The sequence below is a fragment of the Heloderma suspectum genome, chromosome 1 (genome assembly GCF_057233095.1).
Source record: "Heloderma suspectum isolate Gila_16-S chromosome 1, 16-S_ref, whole genome shotgun sequence".
NCBI lineage: Eukaryota > Metazoa > Chordata > Lepidosauria > Squamata > Helodermatidae > Heloderma > Heloderma suspectum.
This window is the reverse complement of record NC_139458.1, coordinates 116,655,961-116,677,896: the sequence shown is the minus strand read 5'-3', so window position 1 is coordinate 116,677,896 and position 21,936 is coordinate 116,655,961. Positions and strand designations below refer to the sequence as shown.

The 21,936-nt window shown below is 43.1% G+C and overlaps 1 protein-coding gene across 5 annotated transcripts in view; it reads right to left on the bottom strand.

Moving 5' to 3' along the window:
* The window catches only part of LMO1 (LIM domain only 1), a 142,061-nt gene extending 125,393 nt beyond the window's left edge, over positions 1–16,668 (bottom strand). Inside the window, exon 1 of one of the 5 annotated variants that reach the window (XM_084828418.1) lies at positions 16,545–16,668. Coding sequence is in view for 2 of the 5 variants with exons in the window: in XM_084828390.1 (XP_084684516.1) it covers positions 16,085–16,106 (22 nt within the window). In the remaining 3 variants the exon portion in view is untranslated. Of the gene's footprint in view, positions 1–7,369; positions 7,512–14,809; positions 15,269–15,322; positions 15,559–16,084; positions 16,497–16,544 lie in introns of those variants that run through there. The other 4 variants (XM_084828390.1, XM_084828410.1, XM_084828399.1 and 1 more) reach the window with 4 other exon arrangements.
* Positions 16,669–21,936: the final 5,268 nt, after the last annotated feature.

Sequence of the window (21,936 nt, the reverse complement as noted above, 5' to 3'; positions counted from 1 at the left end):
AGATAGGAGACATAGGTTAAGAAATAAGTCACTGATTGAATCTGTAGTGAAGTGGGATTTTGAACCCAGATCTAGAAGATCAAGGCTGGGCAAACTTCACGCTGCTTTGCTTTTTGCAAGAACCCCTGAGATCCAACAACTGGGGCCTGGTGCAAAAGATATGGTAAAATCCAACATAAATCCTACTTAGAATAGGCCCACTGAAATAATGGGACTTCCATTAGTCATGACTAACTCAAATTCCATTCATTTTAATTGATCTACTCCAAGTAGGGCTTATGTAGAATTTTACCCTTATAATGAAAAATTTTTGAGCCCAGGGATATGTTTTGAGTACCAGAACCAAACAAAATCCACTTCTAGTCACTGTAAGTCTTCTTCATTTCAGCACTAGAATTAAATCATTTGGTTGTTGCTAATGTTAAGCTGGGTCCCAGGTAGCCGTCTCAGGTCGACTCAGCCCTCCATCCTTCCAAGGTCAGTAAAATGAGTACCCAGCTTGCTGGGGGAAAGGTAGTCACGACTGGGGAAGGCAATGGCGAACCACCCCGCTATAGTCTGCCATGAAAACAGACTATATGGCGTCCTAGAGGGACGCCAGCGAAAGCAGCGTCCCTCTAGGAGTCAGCAATGACTCGGTGCTTGCACAGGAGGAACCTTTCCTAGTGTTAAACTACTGGGAGTCAGATATCCTTGCAGGTCTGCCAGGAGATCCAAATCTACCTTCTGCCCATTGCTGTTGTAGATCAAATGCTCCGTCCGATGATGGCATAGGCTCTTCACTCTCATGAGTATCCACTGTTACAGCTGTTAGAATAGCTTATTTCCTCTTTTGGGTAGATAAAATGGATTGGTTAAAGTACCAGTGATTCAAACCCCTTCGGAATAAATTTCCTTCAAGACACATTTTCTGCTTCACACCTTTGAACTTCCTGTTCACAGAGGCAGAAAGAATTCCACAATCTTTGTTCTGAAGGGACAGTGCTGTGTTCAGGCCCCAGAAATGGCCCTGTTTTAATTGCAAATGAAGACCCAGTTTATTACGTTTGAATGCTGGGCTTCCATCACCCTTGGTCTCTCATGTTACTTTTAATTTAACCAAGAAGTTGAGTGCTAGTATGGTCAATCTGATACACGAAAGTCCAGCCTTTTCCCCAACCATGCACCCTCCAGATGTGTTGGACTACAACTGGGTGGGGGTGATGGGGGTTGTACCTGAAAACACCTAGAGGGTGCCAGGTTGGAGAGGGCTCCTATAGTTATTAATATGCTGTGAAGAAAATAAATTGCACATTCTTCTAACTGTCATAATGTCATTACCACCACACTTACCATTATGTGTGGGTGAAGTGTTTTCCTGGTTTTCCATTATGCTTTGTCAGAACTACCAACTTAACTATTCCTACTTTCACGTAATGGCCAACACAACCCACTGAAACTGATACTACTCATTTTGAACCAAGTACCTTCCTACCTATGGGGCTGTATTAATTTTCTGAACTGGCTACGCTATGCACTCCTTCAGAAGCAGGGTGTTTTTATGTGATTAGCTACTGGCTAGTGGTTATTACAGATTTTTACTTGCACATCTCCTGGAAATGTATGAACTGTAAAATAGAGACTTATCATTACAGGAGGACAGAAGGCACATGTAATATACAGAGTTACCTGTTCAATAGTTTCACAATACTTCATGTACATATTTTTTGTTAAGTAGAAAGCACAGGTAGAGGTGGTGCTTCAGGTGACTTTTAGAGCGATTCTCTTGTTCCTTCTATCCCACCTCATCCATTTCTTCACATTCAACATGCCAGATATCTCCCACTTCAATTGTATCATTTCAATGCTATCAGCACCCTCTCCCCCACACACTTTAGGTTTGTATTTAGTCTATGCTCATAAGTGTGTTGCTAATGGAATCTTACATCAAGTGGATTGTCCCTTTTTGATCAATTTATCTGTAGGCTTTAACTGGTACTATTATTACAGAAATCTACCCCAGCATCAGGTGCCTGGAGTTCTCTAACTGATCCTGATCTTTCCCACCACTGTGATGATCAGGGGATTGGAAACAAAGCCCTGTGAAGAGAGACTGAAAGAACTGGGCATGTTTCGCCTGGAGAAGAGAAGACTGAAGGGAGATATGATAGCGCTGTTCAAGGTTGTCACAGAGAGGAAGGGCAGGATCTCTTCTTGATCATCCCAGAATGTAGGACATGGAATAATAGGCTCAAGTTACAGGAAGCCAGATTCCGGCTGAACATCAGGAAAAACTTCCTGACTGTTAGAGCAATACGACAATGGAAGCAATTACCTAGGGAGGTGGTGGGCTCTCCCACACTGGAGGCGTTCAAGACGAGGCTGGACAGCCACCTGTCAGGGATGCTCTGACTTGGATTCCTGCACTGAGCAGGGGGCTGGCCTCGATGGCCTTGTAGGCCCCTTCCAACCCTACTATTCTATGATTCTATGATGTAATCACCTTTGTTCTGTTCAACAGCTATGCACCAAGATGATGATCAATCTCTTCTGCAAACAGCTGGTGCTTCCAACAGCTGCAGTTTCTGTAGCCACCGTTATCCATATCTAGTCCTTTCCCCTTTCTCCATATGATATATTTTTATCATCTTATATCTTTTTCTTTCTCTTTCAACATAACTTTGAAAGAAACGCCAGGGCCCAATGTTCTTCACAGGACTCTTTTCCTTTCACTTCAAAATCTTACATACTATTTAGGCTGCAATCCTATATACAAGCTTACCTAGGAGTACATCCCATTGAACTCAATGGGGCTTAATTCTGAGTAGATGTCCACTGTTAATCTCATTCAAGAAACACAGTCACAAACTAAACAGTATGTCCAAATAATACAGTGGATTTCCCCCCTCTACAACCTCAAAGTGAAATTAATCGGAAGCATCAAACTAGAATCTACATGCAAAGGCTGAATATTGAAACTGAAGATTCAGACACTGCAATCTCAAACTCAAATATAGGATTTGGACATTAGATATGAACTGGTGCGTTTCAATAGGGTTCTGTGCTGATGGAGTGGTTATATGGAATAAAACCCACATTTCAGCTGTCCCCAAACACTATCTACAGAATTTTCAAGGTCAATTTCAAATTCAGAAAATGTTTCCAAATTTCACGAGACTCTTGGTATTTCAATTCAACCTACTGTCAGGGTGATCATTTGTCCTCTGTGATCTTCCAACTTCTTTGTTTCCTTTCTACACATTCCCCCTCCCCACGCCCACCACCACCATGCACACCTTCCCAACTTCGTTTCTCCATATAAACCCGAACTGGCCAGGTTTAGGCATTGATCTTTACACTTCAGGTTTCTTTGTCCTACTGGTACCAACCACAGTTTGGATTTACACCGTTTTGAGGAATAAGGATTTAGTAAAGTCTTGCAAATGATAGAAACAATTTTACCAATTCCTCTCAAAAATCCACATTTTCATATTCATTAGTCTAACCACCCCTGTCTCAGACAAGCTCTCTCTGAAAGATAAAACTTTTCTAAACAATTTGGGTCTAGACTATGAGCAAGGTAGCAAAGGAAGAGGTACTGGATTTAAATCAATTTTCTCTCATTTAAACCAATGGGATTAGAATAAATTAAAGCAACAACAAAGTGCTCCAATTTAACTGGTTTGTGGATTGTTAATGTAGTACTTGGGGGGAGGAGTTGTGATATAATCTTAATTGTGAGGAATATACTGCAGAAATCATACATGTTCTTGTACTCGTTTATGGCCAAACTGACACATATAAACTGTCTCCCCCCCCCCCACACCAATTTCTCCAGACTGCTACTTTTTACTGTGCTTGATGTATGAGTTAGATTTGCCCCCTCAAAATCTAGCAGCAGTCTCAGGCATGGTTATGCAAGTCTTATTGATTTCAACAAGACCTACATGCACATCACCATTTCATCTTTGATCCTTTCATGAATTTTTTTTTTTTGCTTTGACACCAAGCTCTGTCTCAAAACATACAACACCTTCAACTAAGTGTGAACTAAAAAGGACGAGAAGGAACCACAAACACCAGAAAGGTGGTTGGGGGGGGGGGGAGTCCTTGAAAACGTCAAACTCTGAAGGGGGGGGAGAAACCAGTAGTTAGTGTGGCCAGTAAAAAATGGGCCAGTTTGCCAAATATTTCCTATTCACAGGGAGGTTACAGCTTGATCCTAAAATAAATGTAAATGTAAGAAGCTTATTTCATCAGCCATAAGTAGACTATTAGTCATAAGTGTACATGTTTAACTGGAAATAAGTTCCAAAGAAGTCCCAATAAGTTCAATGCAACTTTCTTCCCGATAAGTATGTCTAGGATTATAGACCAACTGTACAATCCTGTGCAGGTTTACTCAGATGTAAGTCTCACAGAGTTCAATGGTGCTTACTTTCAAGCAAGCATGCAAGGCATTGCAACCGTAGTACACTTATGACTAAAGAAATGAACTTTAGGTTTACATTTATTTTGTGTATTTATTTTTAAATGTATTGCCCACCTTTTCCAAAGAGGCTTTGCCCATTCAGCAACTACTCTGAAACGCCTTTGAGAACTATGATAGTTACTTCAGAGAGAAAAAGCAAGTTTGATAGAGGCACTGCTGCCCGTGGTATGCACTTTCATCCACTTGCTATCTCCAGTCAACAGGATTTGCAGGTTGCTTCAAAAAACCTACAGCACCTCTTTGGCGAAAAGCTACAGTGGGACAAAAGAAAATTTTAAAGAATGATATACCAACCTTCAGCAGAGCTTCCAAGATGGTCCACAATAATTAGCGCATAAACTACAGGTAACAATACTTAGTTGGTTGATGAGTACTGTTCTATCAGTCTCAATTTTATGGTTTCATGTTTATTGTATTTTATTATATTATATTAGTTATGTTTATTTTATCTTTGTTCACAACCATGGAATCCATTGCTATGGGTGAAGAGCAGTTTAGATATTTTAAAATAAATAATCCATGATATTGCTGTCAAATCTCTTCAAAACTGTTGCCTGTCTGCAATTTATACTGTGCCAAGGAATTTTTTTGTTCATAAACAATACTTAGTCATTTGGTCTGCCTTTATACACAGCTCAGAAATCTACAGTTGACTCAAAAGAAGCTAGAATAGATTCTTTATTTTTTAACTTCATGTGCATTATCGGAAAACCAAACAGAACTAGATTTTCTGACACTGTATAAGTCCAGTTAATTCTGAATTCTCGGTTGCAGCTTTCACTCACCCGTATGATTTTCAGTTCAAACCAAGATTTTTAGAGACATTATAGATCACTCAAGGCAGCATCAAAATATGTATTTTTAAAGATATATAGTTAAGCAGGTAAAGTTATGTTTTAGCACATCAAAACACAGTGCACACATTAGATGCTACAAATTAAATGCAGCAGTTTTTCTTTTTTAGCTCCTTGCAGGGAAATTAGGTCGTAGTGGTCACATACAGTAAATTACATTTAGTGATGACAGTTTACACCATTCATTAAGACAACCTACTGCATACAGAGGTGAAAGACTTCATCTATGGACATACACAAAATTTCAAAAGCTTATGCCATATTTAAACACACTGATGACAAACTATTAGATATGTCTTAAAAAAACCACCATTATTAATTTCCCTAAATATCTGAGTACTATTCTCAGTACTCACACACCACCCCCATGTTAACTTAGCATTTATAAAGGGGACATTAAAAAAAACACGCACACACTTGAGCTAGCCAATGTTGTAAATTAGTGAGTTTACACAACCAACATAAGCAATACACTGTTTTAATTTAATATTCAGAGCTGCCTTAAATAATACACTAACCACATGAAAAGTTCTGTTGAGCACTTTCTCCATACCAGCAGCATTATTTAGCACCATCTCGAGGAGGCTGGAGAAAAAAAATATGATTTCTAGCCTGAAAACCTGGGGATATCCTATGCTTTTCTCTTTCCCCTCTCACCCTCCAAACACATACTCTTACCAAATACATGTTAACCAGCAACAGATAGCGTAAAATATGGAACGCATAAACACAGAAGAGCGGTCACTTAGAAAATGTGAGAGTCAACAAAGCTAAATGACATTACTACACACAGAACTGGGATTTAACCTCACATACCACATTACCCTGGAGGAGCTGCCTTGCTTACCCGGTGTCATTTTAGAGGAGAGGTGGGATGCTACACACAGATAGAAGAGGGGGGGAACTTTTGAACTCTCATCCTACATTTGACTCATCAACTGTCCCTCTGCAGTCAAAGTACAAAATGTCATATTTTACCCTTAAACTTGGCAGATGCTCCTTCTCCCCAAAGGTACATCAGCGTCTAACAGAAGCAGAGATGACACGCAAGACATGTAAACAACACAGCTTTCTCACTTACCGTATTTTTCCTGGAAACCAACAATGTAAGCTGTGTATCAGAGGGCATGTCACAGGTCACACACAATTGCTATATTCCCTATGCCACAGTCTTTGAACTTTGCCACTATACTTGAATGCTACTCATTCACTCTTTACAAGGAATATTAGTTTCAGATTTTAATTTTTTTTAAAAAAGCAGGAGCAGATCCCAAACTTCTAAAAATAATTTTAAAAAAAAACATTCGCTGGCAAAAATGTCCAACTCTTTCCGCCATAATGATTCTTCCATCAGCCCCACAGTTATTTTCCAAGAGCCATTTAGCAGGTGTATTCACTAACCGTCATTATGTTTACGGCTACAAAGACACAGACATATTAGAGGTGCAGAATTCTATCCCCCTCCCAGCAACTGAGAAAGAAAGGAACTATTTATTTTAATACAACAAAAAATAAATTCAGCAAACATGGAGAAGAGACACTACTAATAAGGAAAATCGATATACACCTTCCAAAAGCGATGCTAAAATTGAACCGTGTGTAACGGGTATCCGTCTGCTAGAGTCTTAAGTGAAGCTAGCTGGGCTGGTTTACTTTGTTCCCCTCAGCCCCAGAGCTGAAGCAGCAGCATGCTGCTCGGCCAGACAGGGGCATCCAAATGAACTGAAGGCAAAAAAGCTATGCACCCTGCAGATTCATTGACTGCATGTAAGAAACATACGTGAAAAATGCTGAGTGATGCTCAAGGAAGCTCAGCTCACCTACCGTCCTCCTTGTCCAGCACCATCATCTCAGGGTTCACAGGAAGTCTGGGCACAGATGCTCCGGTGTCTCCAATAGCCCTCCCCTCACGGGAGAAAAGAACTAGTCTATATGGGAGCCAAGATGAGCTACTACGGTACAGCTGATTGTCCTTTAGCAGCGTGAGAGCTCTAATTATCCAGTTGTCCAGCTTTTAACCTAGATTGCACTCAGTTAGAATTACCTTCAGAAACCGAAGCACTTTGCAGATACAAAAGCAGTCTCTTGCCTACTTTCGTACCTCGGAATTGCAAGGAACTAAAACTGCAATTTAGGGAGGGAAAAAGAGAAGGGGGAATCAGAGCTGTTCCTTTGGTTCTCACCTTCTAAATGGCTCAATTTGCACAGTATAATCTGTTTTAATGTAATTGCATTTGATAGCCCATAACCTTGGCTGTTGCAACTATACAGCTTTCAGCCTTATAAAGTGTTTTCCCCTTGGATTTAAGCTGAATCTCAATCTAAAATTACACTCAAAGAGAGGGAAGAAAATATCTGAGCCTAGCTACTGCTGCCTCTGCATCTCCATTTGTGTGAGCTTTGCACCCTTGCCGCTGAATAAATGTGCTCATTTCCCAGGGACCCCCGGCTTATTCTTCTGTCAGGCTTTAATGGAGGAGGAGAATGCAAAGCTTTCCAGCTCAGCAGCACCACCTGCAGCATAGTCTTTGCTATTACCAGAAAGTACCAAGTATGTGGCCTCTTTCTATGAACTTTTTGGAGCTCTCCATTTTCAATACATTGGATTTCCTGATTAGTTGATTGAGTGCACTTTGAATATAATGCTCCGTGGGGTGGGGGGACACCTGAAGATTTGTACAGTCTTCATTTTATTGATACGCACATTTCCCCAAAGCACACCCCACTTCCTGGCTTGCTTATGCTGAAATGACCGGCGACTTTCAGCAGGTGAATTTCTCTTGTTCAGAAACAATGTTTTCTACATCGTAGAGTACTGGATTTTAAGGACAGATTCTTTTTAGAGATGGCAAAGCCTACATATGGCCTCATTTCTATGTGGGACAGGAAACAGATTTTTGAACTTTGCCCTGTTGTTAGTGTGGGAGCACCATTCCACATAAATGGGCCCCCCGCAAAATGAGGCAGAAAGCCATTATGCAAAGACTTTGCCACCTTAACAATAAATGGGTGACTCTTCAAGCCTAAGTCTGTGGTCACAGCATGCTGAATGTCTGAATGCCAATCTGACATCTTCGTTTCAAAAGTCACTTTGGTTATTTCTAAAACACACTCCACTTCTCATATTTTGGCCCTGCAGCATACTCAGAAAAATATTCACCTAACTGGGCTTTAATGTAAACAAAGGGGTAGGTACAGGTGGAGAATTCAGAGACCTTTTATCCGGGCCCTTTTCTCCAACACCTCTTGATACAAGGGTATCCCTTCAGCACAATCTCCTTGTAGTTCAATCACTCTGCCATGCCAAGCTGTATCACTGTGTCAACATTGCTGATGACACCAAAATCTGAACAGAGGCACTTTCAGCTGCCACAAATAAACTGTATTATTCTCAGAAGAAAAGTTCATGTATTTCTGTCGCAAGAACTAAGGGTTACACATACAGGATGAAGTTCTTAAGTACTCAGCACTGAAGAACAAGTTTCTGACTGCCTTTTTAATCCAAGAAAACATTTCATTCCAGCTTCCACGATACTTCTCCTTCTACTTTACAATTGATACTAGAGTAGTCTTTTAAAAGCATGATAGCAAGCTCAAGCCAGATACCCTTAATACCTATTTTTAATTAGATTCCTTATCCTCAACTCAAATGGCTTTGCCTTTCCCCTTCATTTCGAATGCTTAATCCTAACAGTCCTTGAACGTATTTGATGTCAAATATATCATTTTGTATAGAAAATCATTTCACTCAATATTTAAAACTTCCGTTCTCAAGGCCACTACCCGTTTGCAAAGAAGAATATGTTACAGCAAGAATGCCACAATTAGAAGCAGGATTTTTATACCGTGACCCCCAAAGGCACTTATTTCTAAAGATCAGTTCTATTGTTCCCAACAAACCTTTCTCATCAATAGTTTTGGATTGACGCCTTCAGTCACCACCTTTTAAGACATTACTTCCTCCAAATTGAAACATTTACAGCAGCCTTCCCCAGATATGTTGGACTATAATTCCCATCATCCTCAGACAGCTTGGACATGGGATCATGGGAGTTGTAGTCCAACACATCTAGAATGCATCAGCTTGGGCAAGGCTGATTTACAGCATCTGTTTAGCTGGGTTTCAACCTGCTTGGATTGGTTTAAAACAAATCATAAAGGCAAATAAAATAGTCCTCTAACAGTGTTAAATTTAAATGACTATCAAATTATGACAATTTCTTGAAGCATAGCCTCCTTATCACATATCATCACAGACTTCTTTTAGCAATATCGTTTACGAGATATATTTAAAGTTAAAGTATTTCATAGGAGGACACTTAATATCTTCTAAGCTCATCCCATTATTTTACAGATCAGTTGAAACTACCATGAAGAATAGTAACCCCCAAAGGCATTTCATTTATTAATTTTGCCCATACTTAGGGATATTTAAACTTTCTCCCCATTTAGTCTCCTTTGCATCACCAGGTGCTGTTAGTTTTTTTTTTTAAAAAAATGCTCCCTAGATCTCTAGTACTGTAAGAGTGCAATCCAACCAAAGTTAAGCACTTTTAAAAGTCCCATTGATTCCAGAGAAGAGTGAAACACATACTTACCCATTTCTGCTATTGAGACCGCTGGGACTGAAAAGTGCTTTACTTTGGGAGGATTGTGCCCCCAGCTATTTACCAAAGTGCCTTCAGTTAAGCCAAGCTTTAGAATGGGCTTAACCTTCAGTTAAGCCAACCCCCTGCATTGAGCAGGGGGTTGGACTCAATGGACTTATAGGACCCTTCCAACCCTACTATTCTATGATTCTATGACTCGCTGAACAGGGGTTCTGCTTATTTGCAATTCAAATGCAGCCTTTATGTCCATATTTTGAGGTAGTGTGACCCCAACTTTGGACCTATGCCTGGCACTAAGTTGGTTTGCCTGTGCAGAATCTCTGCAAAGAATGAAGATGAACAAGGCAAAATTCAGTTATGACCTAGTCCACATAAAATTAACTTCAGTCTCTACACATTCCAGGTCATAAAACTAGCATTTTTAACCACCACTTTTTAATTTTTGTTTTTATTCTAACATGAGAATCCTTCCCACCCCCATCACCCACCCCCACATCACATTCTACTGCATCTCAACACATCACTTGGATATATAAATGATACTTCCTCACTGCCACAACTTGACATGGTGCCAGGGCATATCAAATCAGGAATGGGATTCTCCTCTTTTCCTTCTTGTCCTTTCACATACTTAGAATATTGCCCTGTCCTGTCCCATCCCATAGACATAGGCTTTTACCTGGTTGTTAATGAACAACCTCTTACTGTTACTAAAAAGAGCATCTGCCAAGAACACAAGGCAAAAGATCTCTCTCACATTGGACTTGGAAGTGGTAACAACTGGCCCTATAGACTTCTACACTTCCACAGGGCCAGTACTGAAACTAGCATATGAAAAGGATAATTTTCCTCCAGTGCTCCAGCATGACTCTGCACTGAGTTCCTAGTGATCCAAAAGAAAATAGTACATTGCAATCTTCACCTAACTGTAGAACAGCTTATGAATTGTCAATGTTCCAAGTTTCCTAGAACAGATTTCAAAAGAGTAGCTTGTCAGAAGGCAACTCATAATGTTCACCCTGACCTCAGCATCCACTTCAATGGGAGCAACATTTACTTCAGAATCATTCCCCCTATTTCTGATTTTCAAGTGTGAGTGGCATTACTTATGTAGCCAAAGTGGAACCACCCACGCACAAGAAGGGGGCATCAGGAAGCTTGCGGCGGACCCCAAGGTTTGCAGAAGTACCAGAAGAACCCCTGGTAAACAAAAACCTAAGGTGGGGAGAATCCCGCAAACAGCCCCAAAAGACTGAGTGTGCTTAGTGTGCACAGTATGCTGACTGACCGTTGGGAGGAATGGAAAGTCAAATGGGAGGAAGCACGGAATGGAGTATTTTGGAGGAGGGCATGACTGGCTAGAACAGTGAACAGGAGCATTCCACACTGCAACAGTTTCTTGCAGGTCCCACTTGTTTAACTTTAAAACTTTTAATTACCGGCACTTTATGATCTGAAATGCTATGGGGTTTTGTGTGTGTGTGTGTGTGTGTGTGTGTGTGTGAGAGAGAGAGAGAGAGAGAGAGAGAGAGAGAGAGAAGAGTTAAGGGACAATTTGACCCATAAAAGAGACTTACTGAAATTCTCACTAGCAAGATTTCTCCACTATAATTTAGATAGGAATTTCAAAAGCCTATAAAAAAAACACTTCATGTCTCCCATAACTAACGTGTCGCCACACGACGTTCCCTTTAATGTCTGTAGATTAGCAACAAACTGGAGACCATCAGGCAGAAAGAGTAATACCATGTAAAGCAGCATGCACCCTGCTCCACCCCGATGGAAAAATAATCTCCCACCTCCTGTCCCTAATTTCTCAGACATGTTTAAACAGGCATAAATTTCTCTGCTGGAATAACTTCCTTACAAATAATTCCGAAAAATTTCCCAGGTGCCACTTCAGTTTGTTACTCACATCTCCACATCCCTCTCATCAGGGGTTTGTTCCTTAACATTTCTTCTTTTTAAGTGCATCCCATTCTAATTTCCTCTTTACCTTCACTATCATCCCCATTATTTCCTTTTATACAGCCATTCATGAGAGCTCCTGGAATGAGGGCTGTTGAGAACTGTCTGGATAATCAATGTTTCTAGTTTCACTTCCTTACACCACCATCATTCCAGCCCCTGAGCTCTTTATGTTTAATGAGTATGTCTGCAATACTTGAAAGAACCCAAATACCCCCATTAGGAAACTCTCTTTAGATCTCAGTCTTTCCCTGTAGCTCACCTGCTTCCCTTACTACCTCTGTGGAGGCAGCGTCCTGCTGTTTGACCCGTCAATCAGATTTAAAGAGATATAGGGCTGGCAGGCACCCTTTGGCAAAAAAAGGGAAAAAGTTAAGGTAGGGCGGAATGTCACCCAGGTTATCATAAAAAGGGTAAAGAAAAGATAACTGCAGTCAAATGAAATTTGTAGTATTTTTTATTATCACCAGGATAATTCGATGGAGTTCACATCAAATCAGAGTTGATGGAAATGCAAGTGAAATCCCACAGGAACAAAATAGCAATGAATTAACCTTGCTTAATTATACTGACATTACTTAACCTCTTACATCTTTGTCTTTAGGGGAAAATACAAAGGGGATACTTTTTTCTTTTTTTTAAAAGCACACCACAGTTATTATGGGGATCCCAGATCCAGTCCTAAATCAGTTTGTTTCACAGATAGACATGATTGTTATGACTGAGGCCTACATTTTAATGACAACACATTGGGGACAGGGGGATTCCAACTTCTAACAAACCAGTTTTAGGAAACAGTGTTGAAATGGGTTGACATTACTAATAAAGGCACCCATTTTGGTATCTAGACAATTGGGCATATCCACCCTGTAAACAGTTTACCTGTAAACTGAAGCTTGCAGGGGACCCCAAGGTTTGCAGAAGTACCAGAACCACCCCTGGTAAACAAAAACCTAAGGTGGGGAGAATCCCGCAAACAGCCCCAAATCAAGAAGAAATCATCTGCCTGCTTTATGGTGCTCTTTCATGAACTTTGAAAACTTATAGGGCTTAGCCCATCTGTGCTATCAGTTAGGCTTGGGAGGAATCAAATGCATATCAGTTCAGGTTTCGATGCTGTTCATAAGGTCATAGAGCAGGGCTGGGGGGAAATCCCAGAGGAATGGTCACTCAAGCCCTTAAAAGATGTGTTAATGCCACCTAGGTATTAAAGTATCAGCTGGCTTCTAGGGATTAGAAGTATGTTTCTGTCCGGTTTACGGGGTGGATATGCCTGTAAACAATTGGGTTTACAATTGTTTACCCTGTAAACAATTGGGCATATCCACTCACCATACTGGAGTGTTTGAGTTGGTTTTCAGTTTTCCTAACTGGATATATCACTTTGGAGAAGAAGGCAGAGTTCCCAGGTTCTTCATCTTTGCTCAAAGATACAACTTCCAGATTCAAACGCGTATAAAGCAATTCAGAAGGGGAAACTTTCCTAACTATCATGAACTTGCAGAATACAAAGTTAATTTATCCTAAATGAAACGTTCATTCTGGAAGATCTTCATTAGTCAAGAGAGAAGTTATCACCAAAGTTCATTCTTAGAAGGCACAAGTCCTAAACTGTACTTCTCCCATAATTCCTCTTAGCTTTATCATGGCCCCAAACACAGTTCTACATCAAAGAAGGGCATTTATCTGCCATGGTTCCTTCCTTTCGGTGGGGGCAAGACCATTCTAAGGATGCTTCTAGAGGCTTTTACTGGGCGATTGCCCTGCCTCAAATTTTACAGGGGGTCCAATAGTCATCATCATCTCCCATTTATAACCCTCTCATGTTTTCCCATCACTTCTTCCATCTTTTTTTCTCATCATTAAAAACACAAATCTGCTGAGGGAAAGACAGAATAGGTGCACAACGCTTTTTTGATTGGTAGTGCTAGGAGCCATCCATTTGGAAGCATCCTCACAACACAATCCTGTGCAACTGATACTTGGACATAAACCCCATTCAACATGCTGGGACCGATTTCTGAGTAAGTGTGCATGGGTTTGGGTTGCACAATTGTGACAGGCTGATGGAGAAGGGAGTTGTTATAGGGTGATGCGAATGTGCTGCAGATGACCTTGATTTATGGTATAGGAAGTTCCCCTGGCTTTCATACCTTCCAACCCTTATTTTTGTGTGAGCAAGAGGAAATTAAGAGAAAAGAAGTCCTCACGTCAAAAGATCAGTGCTGTAAGAGTCATCCTCAAAGTAAATGAAATAATCATGTAAAAATTAATATATGAAGGAATGGTCAGGCCAAAAGCTGAGCTGCACTGATGTTTAAAAGAACTCAGTATAGACCAGAAAAAGGCTGTTGATGCCTCAGCAAGTACCATGGAGATATAGCTCGTCCCTCCCATCTACTAAAGAACAGCAGGAAAGTTGTGGCATCTTGAGGGCCACTTCACACATTGCACAGCAACAAACTCAGGTGTGCCAGCAAATGTGCTCTCAGCCAGGGGTCATAGCCTATCCAGTTCTTTGACAGGTGTATCTATATTACAAAGGTGTCTTCAACCATCTGTTTGTTTACATTCATGTTTAGTATTTTTAGGGTGCACACTGAAAAAAATCTCATGTGCACACCTTAAACAGACACACAACCATAATGTGTTTAGATGCCCGGAATGTCAAGCCTATAAACTGCATTCAGAGCATATACACCGCATTCCGACAAGTGATCCCATACTAGCAATTGTATCCTTCCCTCCATACACACACACATTCACATGCTGTAAAAGTGGTACTTGGAAGCGAAATTTCTCTTGTAAACTGAAAAAGAATACACAAGATACTCTTTAGTGAGAAACCAAGATATATATATAAAAAACCATCACTGGCAAATACATTTGTAAAAAATTCAAGGTACCTTGGAGGAGGGAAGCAGACATCAAGAGCAGCCTAAGCAATTCTTTCCGCTTTTGTTGGTTAAAAGTGAAGCTTTATCAACTCTAAAACAAAGGCTGCCTCAAACCATTACCCCAAAGTGCTACAGCTGGGCCTGACAGCTAAAATTACCATTTAAGTGGACTCCACTGCTCTTAACTTATCCTTCCCGTGCTCTCAATTCTCGCTCACACACACCTTCCAGGACCCCATTTATTCCTCAGGAGGCTGCCTTGGGGGGGGGGAGAGCGAGTTCCCCCCTCCTCTTCAGAGGCGAAGCCCCTTCCTCCTCCTGAGTAATTGCCCTTTTAATTAGCTTAGGTAGTCCTTTAACCCTCGCCGAAACTCCTGCCTCCCCCTCGCCACCCCCAAGTGAGCCCTGCCTGAATTTCTAGCGAGTCCTGACAATAACCACATGGTCCTTTGAAACTTGCACGCAGTCAGCTTCCTCTCCCCCCCCCCCGCCCCTAATTTCCACACGCACGCAGGCACGCACCTTCTCTCCCATCCCGGCCTAAGACCTCTTTTCGAAAGTGAATCCTTTTCCCGGAAGACGCCAAGGAGCCTTTTGGGAAGGAGTTTAGCAAAGACGCGGCAGCTCTTCTTCCCCTTAATAATAGCAGCTGCTGCTGTTGCCGCCCTCCCCCCGCCCCCGTTTCCCTGTTTTTAAGGAGAGGGGGGGGGAGAAGGTAGATATGTCGGAAGACATATATCGCAACACAGAGTCAGACTGAAAGAGAAACTAACGGGTTGTAAGGAACAGGCGAGCTAATCCAGGGGCAGAAAGCTCTTGAAAGAAAGTGATCGGAGAAGGGTCGAGCGGTTCTTATGATGAACGCGAACATTTGGGCACGGTAATGCGCGCGCGCGTGTGTGCGTGCGTGTGCGGGGGGAGATGAAAATCAAGCAAATCATGTGCAGCAGTGTTGATGATCAGAGCTCTTCCCCCGCGCGCGCGCGCGTGTGTGTGTGTGTCTCTCTCTCTCTCTCTCTCTCTCTCACACTCACACACACACACCCGGCGCGGTCTTCCCACAGCAGGCGCGGGGCCGGCCAGCGCACTTTGCAGAAATGCCCCCCGTCCTCCGCACGCACGTCGCCAAGAGGCGGGCGGACCCCCGCCTCTCGCCTGCCTCTCCAGCTGCACGGAGCGAGCGAGCAGGGCGAGAGAGCCGCGGTCGCAGCACCCCTCGCGCCTCTCCGGCCAGCCGGCCTCTCTCCGCCCGCCCCCCTTCGCAATCCGCCGCCCGCCACCTACCGTCCTCCTTATCCAACACCATTGTGGCGGGGATCGGCTGCCTCCGCCGCTCCGGCTCCGTGGCTGGCTCGCCCTCCAAGCCGCCGGTCGCTGTTTCTTCGCTCCGTTGGGAAGGAAAGGCGAAAAGCACACGCTGGCGGGGGGGGGGGGGGTGTTTGCAAAGCGGGCCGCCGAGTGGAAAACGCACCCGGCTCGTCCTCCCTTTCTCCTCCCCCCCACCCTGATTTCTCTCTCCTTCTCTCTCCTTTGCGCCCCCCCACCCCCTTTTGCACACACATGCACAGCCCCGGCCACGCCGGTTACAGTTGCACGACTTTTAACCTAGATCGCGCTCAGCTAGAATTACAGCAGGCGAACCCCGAAGAGCTCGCTCGCTCGCTCGCTCGCCCTCGCTTTTCTCCCCCTTTCCCCTAAGGCAGCGGGAACAGCAGCACCAAGCGAGCTCCTCGGAGACACCCACCCTGCTTCTGGTGGGGCTGCAACTCGAATGCCAGTTTGGAAATGGCACGCGCTTAACAAAAGCCGGGGTGCTCAGGGAGATGGATCGAGGGCGCCCTTTCTCCCCTTCGGTCCTTTCCCTTATCCTACGCGCCGCCTAACTAGCATCAGCATCCTAAGTAATCATTAAAAATAAGAACAACAACAAATCCGCTTTGATCTGGATGCCAGCGTATGGGATCCTTCGCTTAAACCCTCTTCGGCTGTTGCTACTGCCGACCTAGACCAGCTTCTAAAGTGCTTTTCTCCTGATTTCACTCTAAATCTAAAATTATATTCAAAGCGGTGTGGGGGGGGGAATAGAAAGATGCGAACCTATCACGGAAGCAAATGCGTTTGCTAGCTGCCCGCTCTCGCTCTCAATTTATGTGCTTGCACTCTCTCCTGCTGCTGAATAAATGCACACATTTCCCAGGGACCCTCAGATTCCCCTGTTAATTAAATCAATTCATTATGCTCAGATCTGATTAGCAGCCCCCTTCCCCCCCTCTTTGAATCAATTATTCAATACACAAACATAATTGCCTGTGCCAGAGGTGTCTAAGTATTAGCTTATTTAACTCCAAGGACACTAATTACCCCTAGGGCAAGAGAACTTTTCTCATTAATTCTGACAAAACACAAAAGCACAGTTAAAGTGTGTGTGTGTGAATGCGAATGCATGCGCGTGCATATACGTGTGTGTGTGTGTGTGTGTGTGTAAGAGAAAATCGGGAGGGGGGAGAGGATAGCTGGGGGAAAAGCATTGCTGACACACGTGCTACTGTATAAGCACTATTTTCTTCCTACCTATAGCATTCCCCCTCCCCCCCCCGCCTCCGCTTTGCTTAACTTTCCAAAAGTACAGAGCAAGAGTTGAATGGCAATGAACTTAGGTGGCATGGCTGAGTTGGGAAATATTTGTGAGTGATATTCTTTTTTTCTTTAGGGTGTAAGGGAGGATTTCAAAATAGTGGTAGATCACAGGAGACAACTGTGAACAAAATCTCAATGCCTTCTGTTACCAAAAAATAAAAACATTAAAAAAAATAAACGTGAAGGAAATAGCCCTATGAAAGCAACAAATGTAAATAAATAAATGACGCATAATTTAGTATGTAGTGGTAACAGTAGTGAATTGTTTACAATCTGAATTAATGCCAGTGCCCACTATTAATGTACTTGCTTCCTACATTTACCGTATAATGGGCTTGATTTTCCATTAGCAGAAACCAGAGTGCTGAAAAGAGACTAGGCAGAACTAATACAAACTGAAATCAACAATTACATGCAGGCGCGTACATACATACATGCATATTTTCTCACTCTGCCAGCCTATTTAAAAGATGGCACTTGCTGCTTGCAAGGCACCTAATGTGTTTTTCTTCATTTGGGCGTCTGTCCTTAAAGAGCAGTTGTAACTGATTCCCCCCTGCTCCTCACCCGCTTTGCACCAAATTAGGAGTTTTCCTTTCTAAAGACTCCCACCGTTCCTGTCCTCAGTATGCACAGAAGTATGGAAGACACACTTTTCCTTTCCTCCTGCAGTGTACGAGCTGATCCATTAATCCATTTGGCTTTCTATATCAAGAAGCTAATATGAACTCTGTCTGCTCATCCTGGCTTTTAGTTCATCCACCAGCCCTCCCCGGATCTCGGTTTTCATACAGTTGGTTCAGGACAGTTATCCTTGATGGGGCACGCTCAAATTATGGACCACTTGCAAAATAGAAAATCACCCACTATAGCCTTTGTATTTTGGTTGGGGTTTTGTTTTTTGGGGGGGCCTGCCTGAGGAACTATGGACGGAGGTCCGTAACATTATTCAGGAGGCAGCAACTAAATCCATCCCAAAGAAAAAGAAATGCAAGAAAGCCAAGTGGCTGTCTGATGAAGCTTTACAAGTAGCTGAGGAAAGAAGGGAAGCAAAAAGCAAGGGAGAAAGGGGAAGATATATCCAACTGAATGCAGAGTTCCAGAGAATAGCAAGGAGAGACAAGAAGGCCTTCTTAAATGAACAGTGCAAGGAAATCGAGGAAAACAACAGAAAGGGAAAGACTAGAGATCCCTTCAAGAAAATCGGAGATCTCAAGGGAACGTTTTGTGCAAAGACGGGCATGATAAAGGACAAAGAAGGCAGGGACCTAACAGAAGCAGATGAGATTAAGAAGAGGTGGAAAGGATACACAGAAGAACTATACAGGAAAGATCTGAATGTCCCTGATAGCCATGATAGTGCGCTCACTGAACTTGAGCCGGACATCCTAGAGAGTGAAATCAAGTGGGCCTTAGGAAGCATTACTAACAACAAAGCTAGCGGAGATGACAGTATTCCAGCTGAGCTATTTAAGATCCTAAAAGATGATGCTGTTAAAGTGCTGTACTCAATATGGCAACAAATCTGGAACACTCAACAGTGGCCACAAGACTGGAAAAGGTCAGTTTACATTCCAATTCCAAAGAAGGGCAACGCCAAAGTGTTCAAACTAGCGTACAATTAAGCTCATTTCACATGCCAGCAAGGTGATGCTCAAAATCCTACAAGCTAGGCTTCAGCAGCATGTGAACCGAGAACTACCGGAAGTACAAGCTGGGTTCTGAAGAGGCAGAGGAACTAGAGAGCAAATTGTCAACATTTGCTGGATCATGGAGAAAGCAAGAGAATTCCAGAAAAACGTCTATTTCTGCTTCATTGACTACGCTAAAGCCTTTGATTGTGTGGATCACAATGAACTGTGGCAAATTCTTAAAGAGATGGGAGTACCAGATCACCTTACCTGTCTCCTGAGAAACCTGTACGAGGGACAAGAAGCAACAGTAAGAACCAGACATGGAACAACCGAGTGGTTCAAAATTGGGAAAGGAGTACGACAAGGCTGCATATTGTCTCCCTGCTTATTTAACTTATATGCAGAGTACATCATGAGAAACGCCGGGTTGGATGAATCCCAGGTCGGAATTAAGATTGCCGGGAGAATTATCAACAACCTCAGATACGCAGACGATACCACCCTAATGGCAGAAAGTGAAGAGGATCTAAAGAGCCTCTTGCTGAGAGTGAAAGTGGAGAGTGCAAAAGCTGGTTTGAAACTCAACATTAAAAAAACTAAGATCATGGCATCTGGCCCCATCACTTCCTGGCATATAGAAAGGGAAGAAATGGAAGCAGTGACAGATTTTATTTTCTTGGGCTCCAAGATCACTGCAGACAGTGACTGTAACCATGAAATTAAAAGACGCTTGCTCCTTGGGAGGAAAGCTATGGCCAACCTAGACAGCATAGTAAGAAGCAGAGACATCACCTTGCCGACAAAGGTCCGTCTAATCAAAGCTATGGTTTTCCCAGTAGCAACGTATGGCTGTGAGAGCTGGACTATAAGGAAGGCTGAGCACCGAAGAATCGATGCTTTCGAACTGTGGTGCTGGAGAAGACTCTTACGAGTCTCCTGGACTGCAAGGAGGTCAAATCAGTCCATCCTAAAGGAAATCAACCCTGAGTGCTCATTGGAAGGACAGATACTGAAGCTGAAGCTCAAATATTTTGGCCACCTAATGCGAAGAGAAAACTCCCTGGAAAAGACCCTGATGCTGGGAAAGATTGAAGGCGAAAGGAGAAGGGGATGGCAGAGGATGAGATGGCTAGATAGCATCACCGATGCAATGAATATGAACTTGAGCACACTCCGGGAGAGAGTGGAGGACAGGAAGGCCTGGCGTGCTATGGTCCATGGGGTCATGAAGAGTCGGACACGACTGAACGACTGAACAACAGCAACAATCTGCAATCCAACGTTGTCACATTTGCCCATGTCAGGACTTCTGTGATGAAACTGGTTCATTTGGCAACCCTGCCCATTATCTTTAAAGCACACCTTGTCCGTATCACTTAAAGCCATGGGGGGGTGGGGGGAGACCCTGGCAAGATAGTTGCCAAATGAGCTTAACACTCATTTACACTCATTGCTTTTGCAAGTATAAATTTGACTTGGAATATAGCAGTGTGTTCCATTAGCTCAGGATGTGTTTCTAGGAGCATAAGGATAAAATGTCTTCAGCTTTGTAACACAACAAACCCTGTTAATTTTCTGGTCTTTAATTTTCAGTGGATGGCATATACTGCACCCACAGGAACTTGACCTGCTTGAGTCAGTGAATCACATTTTGAAAGAACACAACAGAGCTGGAGAAATACCAAACTGTGGAGAAACCATTTTGCAGCAAGCTCTTTTACAATAGGATAAACCTTGTCAGGTCTGATCCTGTCCAAGGAACTTCCATTTGGACTGCAGCAATGGCTGATCAGTATATAAAAATTCAAGGGCCTTCTGATTGGGTCAGATGGAAGCAGTGGTGATAGAGAGATGCTATTTCCAAAATTCTGATCCCTTTTCTTGTATAGTCTAGGGAATATGAAACAGCCTTATACTGAATTGGACAATCGTCTGTCTTTTTCAGTATTGCCTACTCTGACTGGGAGCAGTTCTCTAAGGCCTCAGGGAGAGATAGTTCCCAGCCATGTTATCTCTGAAATGAAGATGATGAAGATTGCACCTGGAATCTTACGTGTGCAAAACATGTGTTGTACACTTGAGCTATGGCCTTTCCCTAAGGGAGGATTTGTACTCACAACCATATTGGTGGAAAACCTATGAAGATTGTATAGTCTAAGGGACGATGGGTCTTAGTCATTGTCAGAGGGGCCATAGGATACTGGGGGTACTGGAGACAGTGCTCTGACCTCAGATGAGGGAGTCAGAGATCCAACCCCCCCAACCCCCCACAGCCAACGTGGAAAGGACCTCACTGGCTGCCCTCTGTGGTTGGAAAAGTGACCTCTGAGGGGGGGAAAGGTGGCCTTCTAGTGGGCTGGGTGGAGAGGAGACTGCAGAGGCTAGGATGCAAGCTATCCTGATGTCCCTCCAGCCTCCTCCTCTCCCCCTCCAAAGCGCCGTTGCTAGATGGGCAAAATGCCTGTCTAGCGAAAAATGCAGAATGGGAGGACAGGGAGGCGAAGATTGCCTCCACTGCTCCTTCCGCCCTGCACTGGATGACTGGAAGCCTCCGAGGGGCTTCCGATCATCAAGGGCGGAATCAATAGAGTTGCACCCTAAACTACTTCTTGTACATGGATTCTTCAGTCAAGAAGTGGATGTTCACAGCTGAGTTGAGACTTAAAAAGTCACCAAAAGTGGGTGGGGTGGGGGGAGAGAATAGCCCAAAAGATAAAATGGGGTTATTCCAACAGGTGTATGTATGTATGTATGTATTTATTTATTATTGCATTTATATCCCGCCTTTTTTCCTCTTGCAAGGAACCCAAGGTGGCTTACATTATCCTCCTCCTCTCTGTTGTATCCTCACAACAACAACCCTGT